Source organism: Rattus norvegicus, chromosome 13, assembly GCF_021556685.1.
Source record: "Rattus norvegicus strain SHRSP/BbbUtx chromosome 13, alternate assembly SHRSP_T2T, whole genome shotgun sequence".
Taxonomy (NCBI): Eukaryota; Metazoa; Chordata; class Mammalia; order Rodentia; family Muridae; genus Rattus; species Rattus norvegicus.
In genome coordinates this window covers 32329061-32342431 of record NC_141546.1, presented here as the reverse complement: position 1 = coordinate 32342431, position 13371 = coordinate 32329061, and the positions used below count along the sequence as shown (strand labels likewise).

The 13371-nt window shown below is 46.7% G+C and overlaps 1 protein-coding gene across 1 annotated transcript in view; it reads right to left on the bottom strand.

Annotated features, from left to right (window-relative positions):
- Positions 1 to 316: 316 nt before the first annotated feature.
- The window catches only part of Tfcp2l1 (transcription factor CP2-like 1), a 60018-nt gene continuing 46963 nt past the window's right edge, over positions 317 to 13371 (bottom strand). The window contains 2 exon segments of the mRNA NM_001107170.1: positions 317 to 7704; positions 9669 to 9720. Coding sequence (NP_001100640.1) covers positions 7658 to 7704; positions 9669 to 9720 — 99 coding nt within the window. The 3' untranslated portion in view covers positions 317 to 7657.

The window sequence follows — 13371 nt, the reverse complement described above, 5'->3', positions numbered from 1 at the left end:
GTATCCCTAAACTTTAAAGCAGAGGAGATCCTAAAACATGCTGTAACTTAATCTCCTACACAAGGCATACACTGAATTCCATTTAAATGAAGCCTCTCATTTTCAGATTGACAGAGTAAGAGGTAGCTGCAAAGGGCTGGGGAGCCATATTTAATGGCTGCAGGGTGTCTTCTGCAAGACGAAAAGAACACCAGACAGAGCATAGGGCAGCATGCACGTGTACCTCACACCACTGAGTTGTGTCTCCCAATACTCTACATTAGGGAATTCATTTGCCCAGTTCAGTAGATAAAGCAACTTAAGGTCCCAGCCACGTGGGTTTAGTACAAATGGTTTTATTTGCATTCTGACCCAGCACAGAGCCCACATACAGATTTCTCATTTACAAGTGCAAAATATGCTTTATTTCAGGTACAAAAACATGGCATTATGACAACTTGGGTTTCCATGGCCCCCTTCCCCATGACCTGCTACACACATTTGACCAATCTGGACCACCCCCAGAAATCCCCTACCACCTTTAGAAAAGAATTACCCCACCTAGAGGAAGAAGGTAGGTGTGAGAAAACCTCAGGAATCACTTCGAAGCATGAAAGAACACAGTAACCAAGCCTTTACCCAGCAGGAAGAGATAAGTCAGTGCATGAAACAGTCTCCTTTGCTTGTCTCTGATACTAGCCCCACTAAGCTCTCCCCAGCAGTACTGTCAGCCCAGAGACAAAGCCTCGGGGCAGAGATGTGGGAAGAAGCTTGTCCACATACCTAACAGACAGGAGCTGGACTGGATGCTAGACACTCATCCTGGTTCAGTCCACTGGAGGTTGCATATCCTAGCTAAAACGAGCCTCTGTCTGGGTGGGTTGAAATCTTGAACTACCAATACAAACATCCTTAATACAGCTATCTTGGGGATGGGGTTTATATCTAAACACAGATCCACTTATGTTTCTGCATATGTTGTACACATGACCTAAGGGTAATTTTGTTTGTAGTGTATCCATGTTTTGAATGTGACCTCTCCCATGCAGTCAGGCATAGAATTTTGGATTTGGAAAAGAGGACGTTCACTCACTGCAGTTTAAGGACCCAATCTTTCATTCACTTTCAGTGGTTTCCCCAGATAGAAAACCTGAGCTGGGGGATTGGAGGGTAGGGTGGGGGAGTTGGAAACTCAACGAGAAGCTGGTCGAAGTGGAGAGGCAGGTTTTGAGTGGCTGCCGATGCAAAGGGATGCTGATGTGAGGGGTCTACGGATGATAGACAAGCCATGAGAGATGAAGATCTCTGGGTAACACGACACTCTGGTCCAAAGAACACAGGAAGGGTACAACATATATGGGGAGGGGTCTACAGGCTCCAGAGATTCTAAGCTAAGAGGGGTTTAGTCTTCAAGGCACCTGCTGAAATCAGTCTGTCCTTTCCAGGACAGGTTCTAGTAGGAGGCTCAGGCCACTGCCACCCCCTACAGCTCGGCAGCCCATAAATACAGCACAAAAGTCCTTTCTTCTATCAAACCCTGATGGGGGACCAGGACAAAGGCCGAGCAGGGTTCCAGGTAACGGAACATTTGAGGAAGAGACCTCTGTACTCTCTCATGGAAAGGCTGGGCATAGTCCCTGGGAGCCAAGTGAGGATCAGAACTTTCCAGAAGGCAAGGAACTCTCCAGACTTGTCTGAATACACCAACTTCTCCTAAGTTTATGCAAAATGTGTTGTTAAGATAGCCCTTAATGCTTGAGAGTGCCTTAAATAATCCTATGGAGAGAAGATGACTGAGTTAAGGGCTAGCTCAGTGGTAGAACACCTGCCTCACATGTGTGAGGCCCGGGGTTCTGGGATGTTCCCTATCACTGCCAAATAAGATAATAAAATACATTAAAAATATAAAAAAGGAGGAGCGGGGGAGTAAATATTTCAGTATTTAAGGACCAAGAGGTAAAATTATATATGTTGGCACAAGAGAGAACAATTTTCTTAATAGCCCAGACTAGCCTCAAACTCAGTCTCCCTGCTTTCACTCCCCGGCCACGGCACTGTCCCTGAGTGCTGGGATTACAGGTTTGCACCACCGTACCTGGCTTTCCACAATGTATTACTGGTTTTATGGTACTAGGGATAGAACTCGGAGCCTTACTCACAGTTGGCAAACGTTCTGCCATTGAGTCACACCCTAGTCCTGCATGATTTAACACTAGCAATTCAAAATATAATAATCGTGTCATTTTTGATGGCACGGCTACCATTCCCCAAACTAGGTTTGAAGATAATGTTCTCTAATAACCAACTGATGGTAAAACCAGACAGACAGCACTGAGTTTGATTCCTGTTTGCAAATACAAAGGTAGGGGGCACTCTTTGGAAAGAAGGGAACACAGACCTCTTCCCTGCAGTCCTTAGAAAGTACAGCCTGATGTCCCAGGCTAAATAGAGTCCCTTTACAGCAATGCCTGGGGGGTGGGGGTGAGGGTGAGGGTGACTCAGAGACTCTTCAGGAGCTGGGAAGAGGAAAGTTAAAAGAACATTCTATACTGCCAAGTAGACTAGCTCGGATAATAGCAGCCAGCAGCACATCACTCTGAGGTTCACACCTACACACAAACACACTCACCTAGCTGCGGTCAGGGAAGGCTTGGTAAGCACGTGTCCACTAGGGTTGACATGTGGCAGCACAGGTGGCACTGTGCATACTGAGGACAAGCAAAGGTCACCTGTCTACCATATGACTTTGATGAATGGGAAACAATGGTAAAGTTTTCCTGAAGCTCAGATTCACCCACTGACTACAGTTTCCAGGTTCTCAGGCCTCCAATTCAATGTTTCTTGTTTTAGAGGTAAGTTCTGGGGTTCAAACACAGACAAACACTCTATCGATGGGTTATTATACTGCTTACCCTGTATTTAAAGGGAGACCATTCACAATGCAGCATGGGACCCTTGACTTTTGGTCCTGTCCCTCCAGTGTACCTAAGGCAGTGACCATATTCAATTCCCCTTGCCCCCAACAACCTCAACTTTCCACTGACAACAGCTAAAGAGTCTTTCTTTCTTCCACTCATGTGTTAATGATTTTCAGAACTTCAGCCACTTGGGCCAGCCCCTGAAGCAACAATGGACTTAGGAACTGGTGACGTGCTTATGGGTTCTAGCCTTTTCCCAGTTAATAGCTCTCAAGGGGCTCCAGGCAGACTGGGTAAGAAGTCACTAGGGCAATGTCTGACCTTTTTCTAGACCCCCACAATGACTAATCTTGATTGCCAACTTGATGGGACTTAGTATCACCATGGAAACTAACCTCTGGCTATGTCTGCAAGAGGATTTCTTTTCTCTTCTTTTAATTCACTCAGATAGAACAAGAATGCATTCCCCCACTACCAAATTTACTCACTCAAACACATCCAGAGTGCAAAGAATAAGCATTGCCCAGGAAAGACCACCTCCTTGATCATGGTCTCCCTCCTTGCCAGGTAAGTGTATGGGAAGTCTTCTAGATCAGTTACCTGAGGTGCAAAGACCTACCCTAATGGTTCATGGCCGAGGTTTTGTAGAGTTAAAAGGTGTCCTGGCAGTTTTGTGTGTCAACTTGACACAAGCTGGAGTTATCACAGAGAAAGGAGCCTCAGTTAAGGAAATGCTTCCATGAGACCCAGCTGTAAGGCATTTTCTCAACTAGTGATCAATGGGGGAGGGCCCAGCCCATTGCGGGTGGGGCCTCCCCTGGGCTAGTAGTCGTGGGTTCTGTAAGGAAGCAAGCCAATAAATAACATCCCTCCATGGCCTCTGGATCAGCTCCTGCTTCCTGATCTGCTTGAGTCCCTATCCTGACTTCCTTTGGTGATGAAGAGCAATGTGGAAGTAAGCTGAATAAACCCTTTCTTCCCCAACTTGCTTCTTGGTCAGGAATAGAAACCCTGACTAAGACAAAAGGAGATGGTAAGCTAAGAAAGATTGCATCCATCTGTCTCTGCTTCTGGCTGTCTCATGCTCTGGCTGCCAACACTTCCCAGCCATGACAGACTGCACCTTCACACTGTGAGTCAGAAGGAAGCCCTTACTCCTTAAGTCGGTTTTTGTCAGATGTTTTTCAACAACAATGAGAAAAATAACTAATACAGGCCCCAAGACAAGACTTGGAATGTCCCATGCCATCGGCTCTTTCTGTAGTGAGCCATCTTTGGCTCTCCAGTTAGACCCACTTTGGTATGAGAAAAAAAGGTATCAGTTTAGTCTCTCTTCCTGTGACCCATGTAGGGCTATCACTTGGGAACAAGGGCCACAGATAGCCTGACGGGCTGAAAGTCGGAGGCCCAAAGTCTAGTCCTGTTTCTCCCAGTGCCTCGCCTTGAGCTAATTATTCTAAGTGACTTGGTTGACTCTCTATCCAAGGATGGAAACCTTGGTCATGACCTTCCTCTAGAACTAGGACATGTTAGTGTCAGGGAAAATGGCAGAACAGAGGGGTATCACCTAGTTCTGCTGAAGAGAGAACACAGGGGGAGAGAGGGAGGCAATTGTAAGAGCAGTAGACCCAAATGCAGACTGAGAAGGTAAAAGGAACAAGAGATCGGTGATAGTCCTACCGTGCTCACAGAGATCCAGGAACCAGAGGTCTCCAGCAAAAGACTGCCTACAGACGACGCTCCAGTCCTTTCAGTAATTAGGGGTAGAAATAAGCAGATACTCACATGTAAAAGGATAAAAGTAGACTATCCCACTACATATCATATATGTAAAACTAACTCAGATTGGAGCAGGACTCATTGTAACAACTAAAACTTTAATCAAGTTGTAAAGGGGAGAGGAATGATGGTTCAGTAGTTAGGAGCACTGGCTGCTCTTCCAGAGGACCAAGGTTCAATTCCCAGCACCCACATAGCAGCTCACACCTGCCTGTAACCCCAGTTCCAGAGGATGTAACACCCTCTCAGGGGGCTGTGTGTATTTATACACACAAACACACACACACATACACACACACACCAATGTGCAAAATACCAATGCACATAAAATAAAAATAAACATTTCTAAGAAGAAAATAGAGATGTTCCTGAGTTTGCATTAGGTCATGGTTTCTTAACAGCCATATCAAAAACACAAGCAATAGAAGGTAACTCAGGCATCATACAAATTAAAATAATAATTATGACAATTATTTCTGAGACTGGGTCTTACTGGTCTGGACTGGCCTTGGGAGCCTCAGTTGAGTACTGGGAGTACTGATTCACACAAGTGCAACCAATGTATAAACTTGTACACCCCAAAGGATGTCAGCCATTAAGAGGGTGAAAATAGCCTACAGAATGGAGCAGAATGGAGAAAAGATGATGAAGGATTTGCATCTAGAATTTACCAATAACCCATACAGTTCAGTGACAAGACTTAAAAATGGGCCAAGGACCTGACCAGACATCCTCCCAAAGATACACAAATGGCCAACCAACGTGAAGACACATTGAGCATCGTTAGCCAGAGAGATGCCTGAAACCTGCAGGATACTGTAATAAAGAGAAGTCAACAGTCGGGAGGTGGCTCAGCTGCTGAGAGAGCTCTTACCTACCCGCACGGAGCCCTGGATTCTGCTCCAGCACTGCACAAATTCAGTGTGGAGATACTTTTCTATATTCTTAGCACTTGGGAAGCAAAGGCAGGAGGATCAGAAGTTCAATTATCCTCTTCTACTTAGTGACTTTGAGGTCAGGCTGGACTACACGGAAGGGAGAGACGAAGAAGAGGGAGAGGGAGGGAGGGAGGGAGGGAGGACAGGCAAGCAAGCAAGAACGAGATATCACAGCAAGTGTTGAGGAGGAGGCAGAGAAACTAGAACCATCCTCCATTGTTGGTGGTAATGCAGATAGGTGTAGCTCTGTGGGAAACATAGGGCGGTTCCTCAAAGAGAATTTACCTTAGGAGCAGTCCATTCTACTAGGCACATTCCCAAAATGAAGCCCTGTCCACACAGAAGTCTGTACTAATGTATTCACAGTCCCAACATCTCAATAAAGCTGCAACCCCACACACATGTGCCACAAGACAAGGGACTGAGAGCCCAGCTTTGCTGTGAGAGTAGCTTCTCTGCCTGTAAAATAATATTTGCCAAAACCTTTGGCAAACCTTTGGGCGTAGAAGTAACTCACCATGGCTCAAGGAGACTTGAATCAGGAAAGAGTTAGTTGAAGCTTTGGGCAGGCATAGATCCTTGACAACATGAAGATGAATTCTTAAGTCTACCATAGTTATTGATCCTGCAATTCCCCCAGAGTTAAGAAAGGTGATTGATTCAACCATTCCATCAGAGACAAAGAACCCTATCTATATACCTACAGTTAGAAAAACATAGACTCTTAAACCAGCACTGAAGAAAACACACTACCCCCGGGCCACTTGGCAAAGAAATAGCAGTGGTTAGCTGAGGTTGTCTGAAAAAGGGAGTTCAGTAAGTCTGTCCGGCTGTAGTACTGGGATGCTGCCCAGTGCCTCATACTTGCCAGGCAAGGGATCTACTGAGACATACCCTGACCCAGATGGTCTAGAATGGACGGTCAAGACCACTGGATAATGGAATCTTCACCTCTTAGTACTCTTTACTCAATAGGAAAGAAATAAGACCACACAGTAGTAGTCCAAGAACAATCACTCTGTTCTCACCTCTCTTCGCTGGTGAGGAAGACACTTGTCATCTTAACTAGCAACTGTGAGAGGTCACACAGGCAAAATGTGTGGCTTGAATGAGAAACGGGTCCCATAGGCTCTTGAACATGTGGTCCCAATTGGGGGTGTTGTCTGCAGATGTTATGGGACTTTAGAGGATACGATCTTGTTGGAGGAAGTATATGTCACTGAGGATGGTGGGCCTTGAGGGCTTGTACCATTTCCTGTTCTTGCTCTTTCTCTGTGCTTCTTATGTGTATGAAAATGAGATCAACTACAGTTCTGTTTGGTATCTTCCTCACCGCTGTAGTTGATCCTTACGAAACTCTAAGCCAAACCAAGCCCTTTGTTCATCAAGTTGCCTTTGCCAGAGTATCTTATCACAACAACAGGGAAGGAGCTAACACAATGACCACGAGAGGTCACAAAGGTACACCATACCATCTACTGTGTCAATGCAGACTCTGGGCTTGAATGTGGCAGATCCTTAGAGACAAGGCAACTGAGAGAGAAGTGGAAGGCACAAAATAAATAGCCCCCGTCCTATCAATTCATCCAAGGACAGGAGAGGTGTGGCTACCAGGGTCCTGAGAAGGGAAGTCAGTATTAGGAGGAGAGCTGTTCGTGCTGTCCCTGTGAGGATGACAGAGCCAGCCATGAAGCCAATGACTCAAGAAAGAGGTGCTGAAACAGGGTGAGGTAAGAGTAGTCAGGAAGGACCCATACATCAGAGGGAGCCTCCAACCGTGGGGCTCAGGGTTTAAGAGATCCACATCCCCACTGTCTGCCTGGAAACAGAACAAGAAACTGTTAAAAAGCTAAAGGCCAGCAAGAAAGAAGAGGGAACCACTGGCTTTCTGTACACCAGACGTTGTGTCCACGACTGTCTGTAGCTTTCCTGGTGTGGGCGGAGTCCCTCCTAGTCTGAGCTTGCAGGTGAGGCATCGGCTGACAGCAATGCGCCTTTTACAGCCAGGGGTCCACGGGGCGGGGACAGGCACAGTGCTCCTGCTCAGAGTCCACACTTGAGGATGATGTGGTAGCCATCATTGCTTTCTGCTGCAAGAGAAATACTGGGCATGGGCATGTGTCACAGGCAGACAGGTGGTAAAGAAGGATTTGGGTGTCCCAAAGGCATATATTAAGACAGGCAAAAATCACTCAAATAACCTCATAAGGAAGAGTCTGATCACAGAAGCAGGGATTTCTACACAGGTTTTGGCATCTGTCTTATGCAATTCGTGTGTGTGTGTGTGTGTGTGTGTGTGTGTGTGTGTGTGTGTGTGTGTGTGTGTGTACTTGTACAGGGTCCAAAATACAATGTCAGGTATCATTCCTTAGGAGTTGTCCTCTTGTGTTTTGGGACAGGGTCTCTCATTGGTCTGGAGCTCACCAAGTAAGCCAGGTTGGCTGGCCAGTGAGCCCATCTCTGCCTCTCCAGGCTAGGATGAATGACAAGCACGCACCACCAATGCCCAGCTTTAAAACAAACCAAAACAGCAAAAGCAAAGCATGGATTCTGGACACTGAGCTGGGAGGCTTCATACTTGCGTGGCAAGCACTGTATTGACTGAATGCTGAATGATCTTCCTAGGCCCTCTGGTTTTACAATGAGCCTTTTCACAATAGCCCTAGGCCCACCCAAGGAGGCTGTAGGCAAACTATGGCTTTCTGCAGTGCTCAGGTTCAGAGGCCTATAAGAGCCACTGTTTGTGCTACATTTAGGGTCTTAGGGCACATGCTGTGAAAGGTTTAGTCACCAGTTTATGCTGGTGAATGATGGTGGGATCTTTAAGGGGTGGAGCCTAGTAGGAGAAAGCGACATCAGCCCTTGGAGGGAACACTGAGCCTTAGCTCCTCCTCTTCCTTCACTTGCCAGCAGCTGTCTTGAAGCAGGCAGAGCAGCTCACCATACTCACCATCATATGCTGCCTTGCCACAGAGACAAATGCAACAGGGCTGATTGGCCTGAAACCTCCAAAACTGAGCCCAAACAACCAACCTCATGCATTGTCATAGAAACAAAAAGCTAACCAACATAGCTTAGGTCCCCAGAACATGGTGGGAGGCGGTCTCAGAACAGTCTGGATCTAGTCTCTTGCTTTCCTGCTCTTTAAGACTTATTTTATCCTTAAGTGTGTGTCTGTGTGTGTACATGTGTGTGTCTGTGTCTGTCTGTCTGTCTGTCTGCTGTCTATTTGTCTGTCTAGGTGCAAATGAAGTGACTGCAAGAGACCAGAAAAGGGTTTTGGATCCCCTAAAGCTGGAGCTATATAAGTGGTTGTAAACACCAGACATGGGTGCTGGGAACCAAACTTGGGAGCTTTTTTTTTTCATCATATTTCTTTTTTTTAAGATTTCTTTGTTTATTTATTATATATGAGTACACTGTAGCTGTCTTCAGACACACCAGAAGAGGGCATCGGATCCCATTATAGATGGTTGTGAGCCACCATGTGGTTGCTGGGATTTGAACTCAGGACCTCTGGAAGAGCAGTCAGTTCTCTTAACCACTGAGCCATCTCTCCAGCCCAACTTGGGGGCTTTGTAAGAGCAATTGTGCTCTCATCCATTGAGCCTCCTCTCCAGCTCAGTCTTTCATTCTGATGAAATCTACCCACTTACATAACTCCTTATACATAGGCTCACTCTCAGCAAAGGATAGGCATTCTGGCATTCTCTAAAAGACATCTGGCTCAGCTGGATTCTCCAAGTCCTTACTCACTCTGCCCATTATGGTAGCCCTTACTTGGGTTTCTCAGAAACCTTCTATGAAAACCTAAATCCAAGTTCATAGAGAACAAATGGCCAGGCTTACAGTGTCCCTGAAGATGTCACCCATTCTGGCTTGGCTAGGACTAGGCATGGGAAGACTTGGGTTTCCTTGCTCTCAAAGGCTACTCTAGGCTCAGCGTCTTCTGGAGGAACCCTGTACTGGTAGATCTTACCTGCCACCCATCACCCATGACACTAAGGGACACAGAAACACTCTCCAATCATCAGGAAGGCAGGGAGAGGCTTACCTTTTAACGTGCTGAGGATAAAACAAGACTCATCTTGGAAATTCTGAACCATCTGAAAGGCAAAAGCAAGACATGTTCCTCTCAATGATATCTTCCTCTCATCAAAAGGTTTGACAAGGGGTTGGGGAGACAGCCCCATCAGTAAAGTGACTGCTGTGTGAGCAGGCAGGAGGCAACAGAGAGACTTAATTCAGAGTCTCCTTTGACCCCCACATGCACAAAATAAAAGTTAGTGAAAGGTAACAGGAGGGCAGTGGTGGCACATGCCTTTAATCCCAGGGAAGTAAATAAAGGAAGGTGGTTCTCTGTGAGTTCAAGGGTAGTCTGCTATACAGAGTGAGTTCCAGGACAGCCAGTGCTCTGCTACACAGAGAAACTGTCTCCAAAAGAGTAAAGGATAGAAAATTTATTTATTTATGTGTTGGGTCATCTTGGTCTTTGCTGGACTCATTAAAGGAAGGTTAATGCTACTACAAAAAGAGTATTTTTAAAAAACTGAATACAAAGCCAGGCATGGGTGGTATACACTCTTAAACCTAGCATGCAGGAGGCAGAGGCAGGTAGATCTCTGGGAGTGTGAGGCCAGCCTGGCTTACAGAGCTAGCTCTAGACCTGCTAGGGTTATCACATCATGAGACTGTGTCTCAAAAACAAACATCAAAATCAAGCACAGCCAATCCCGTTTTGGTTGATGACAAAACACATATACAATTGGTGGAGCTGAAAGTTTCTCATGGCTTAGTGGCACATCATCCTAGAAACACAGTAGCACAGTTATTCATGTCTGGTGAAGTTGTGAGCACCCTACATGGGAGTAGTAGCTCCTCTCTGTTTGGTCCCTGTAAAGTCACTGACACATCCATTAATCACTGTTAGTTAATTCTTGTGGCTGAGAAGCAGTGAGAGGGCCAGTATGGTGCAGATGACCCACAATACACATCACTAGGTAGTGACCCTAAATACCTCCACTGCCGATTTACACATAGACACATCACCTTTCCTGCTGCTATTTTTATTTTAGCGTATCCCCTCACACACCAGTCCATTGATGCTATCTGTGCTCAGTGACTGCACCGTCCAGGTTTGAGAGCCTGTAAGCTAGGGCGCTTCCACAGTGATGTCCGTACCTAGCAATGGCCCCTCATCTTTCACATGACTGTAATGTGTTTCTAAAACAATTGTGCCTTAAAGAAATGCCAAGTGTCCTCCCTGTGCCAATGTCTTTGAACCCTTGGTCCAGAGCCAGTGGCACCACTGGAAAAGTTGTGGAAGCCTCAGGAGGTGGAGCTTTGTTAGAGGAAGGGGGTCAATGGGTGGGTCTTAAGTGCTTATGACTAGACGGTGTGCTTCCTGATGGCCCAGCAGCCTCCTGGCTCCTGCTGCTATGCTTTCCCTACACTGAGGGATCACAATAACCCTTCCTCCCTGGCACTGCTTCTCCGCAGGTCTTTTGCTACTTCAACAAGAATTAACTAACAGTGATTAATGGATGTGTCAGTGACTTTACAGGGACCAAACAGAGAGGAGCTACTACTCCATGTGATCAGGAAAGACAACTTATAGGCTCTCCTAAGCTCTCACTATGGTTTCCAAATGCTGACTGCAAGAAAATCTTTCAGGCTCTATGGTCCCATCTGTAAAATGGAGCTGATGAAAACGTAAGTGGGGTGTACGATGGGGACTAGCATCTCTGCAGGATGATAAATCTCTAGAAGACATCACCCCTCAAACTCTCCTGCAAGGCATGTGCCCTAGACAAACCCCTTCACACGTGTACCCTCAAGACATTCAGAAGGACATTGAAAGCAACACTGTGATCACATGAAGCTCGTACTGTTTTTGTTATTCTCAGTAGCTGGAGTCAATTAGGATCCACCCACTCAGAGTGACCCTCGGCTGCACATAATCACGTATCTGTGAATCAAAACATGGTGGAGTGAAAGAAGAGGGAGCACGGAGAGAATGCATGGCTCGTCCACACCTACAGCAGCAGGCTGCTGGACTGAGGGGATGACTAGTTTGTTTATAACCGGCTTGCTCTGCAGGCACAAAGAGCCAGAAGAGCCAAGTTTGATCCTCAGAACTCAGGTTAAAAAATCAAACAAACAAGATAGGCCTGGCACTGTGGCGTGTAACCCCGTGCTGGGCATGTGGAGACATTGAGGATTCCGAGGCTCTCTGACCAGCCATCCAGCCATCCATCCATCACAGTCTACTGACCATGAAGAGACCCTGTCTTAAAATCCATGGTGGGTAGTGCCTGAGGAACATGAGAAACAATGACCAAGGCTCGCCTACAGTCTCCACAAGCATACAAACACATGTACTGCCCCACCCCTAAGCATGCTAGGAAGAGGATATGACTAGTATAAAATACACACAGACAGGCAAGGGCCAAAGGTGATACCAGCCTACAAAGGGGGTTATAACCATCACAGTCTGTGAGCTGGGTGCAAGTCAGGGCAGGGAGGTGGCTCAGCGGGTGAAAGCACTTGCCATGCAAGCCTTGTAGACACAGGCTTCATTCACAAAACCCACTCACCCGCAATGTCCTATGATTCCACACATACACTATAGCACACAAATACCTGCATGCAGGCACGCGCGCGCGCATGCACACACACACCCACACACCCACACACACGCACACATTTTACAGAACCTTTGCTGCTTTTCACAAAACACACCCAGAAACAGTTAAAATATAAATATATACATAAACATGCATGCCAAAACCAACAGGATAGCAAATCTCCTTCCTATTTAAAAAAAAAAAAAAAAAAAAAAAAAGGAACTCACATTTTATTGCCTGCTCTGGATTACTGCCTCAAATCCTACAAATGCATCCACCTGTAGGCCCTGACCCTCCCTGCAGGGCCTAATGGTGCATGAAGTACATTTATTCTATACCTCAGCCTGCTCCAGCTTGGACTCTTGGCCGCCCAGCCACTTGGGCATGAAAAGCCCTAAGCGGAGCCCACAAGGGCTTAATCAGTAACTCCCTTGTTTAATTGAGTGCCCTTGCACCCCAGGGGCCGGCTCCTCGCTGGCCAGGCTGCCTCCAGCACTCTGGGTAATTCAGAGCTGAAGGTTTCCAAATTGATTCGGGTTGAGTGGGAAGGAGACTTGGGGAATGAGAATGGCCTACTTAGCCATGGTGGCGTTTGAGGTCTGCTCTCTGCTTCACTTGTTTAACTGCCTGCTGTTGAGGACACACGGCAAGTGGGGGAGGGACTTCCTCTGGGACCTGGGAAATCGCAAGAAACATTCATGGTTTTGGTTTTCTCAAAAAGAAACCCTTGGGGGTCTGAGAAGGTTGTGGATGGCTCCAGTGCTTGCTGAGTTAGCATGTACAAAGCGCTGGAGTCTGTCTCTAGTCTGTCTCTAGCACAGCGTAGAGCAGGTGTGGTACAGTACAGGGCCGTAATCCCAGCCCTGGGGAAGAGGGGAAGGAGAATGAGAAAGTCAAGGTTATCCTTGGCTACACAGTAAGTTCAAGGCTAGCCTGGGCTACAGACAGATCCTCCTTGAGGTACAAAGCTACTCTTCTAGTCCATTAGAGTGGTCTACCACTCAGGCCCTTTTACCCTCCTAGCTTCTCTTAGCCAGCCCTAGAGGCAGGCGCTTCTGGTCTCATTATCATTTCTGTGAAATGGGAGCAAAAAGTAGCTACTTTAAGCTAGACCTGGTGGTAGTACAGGCC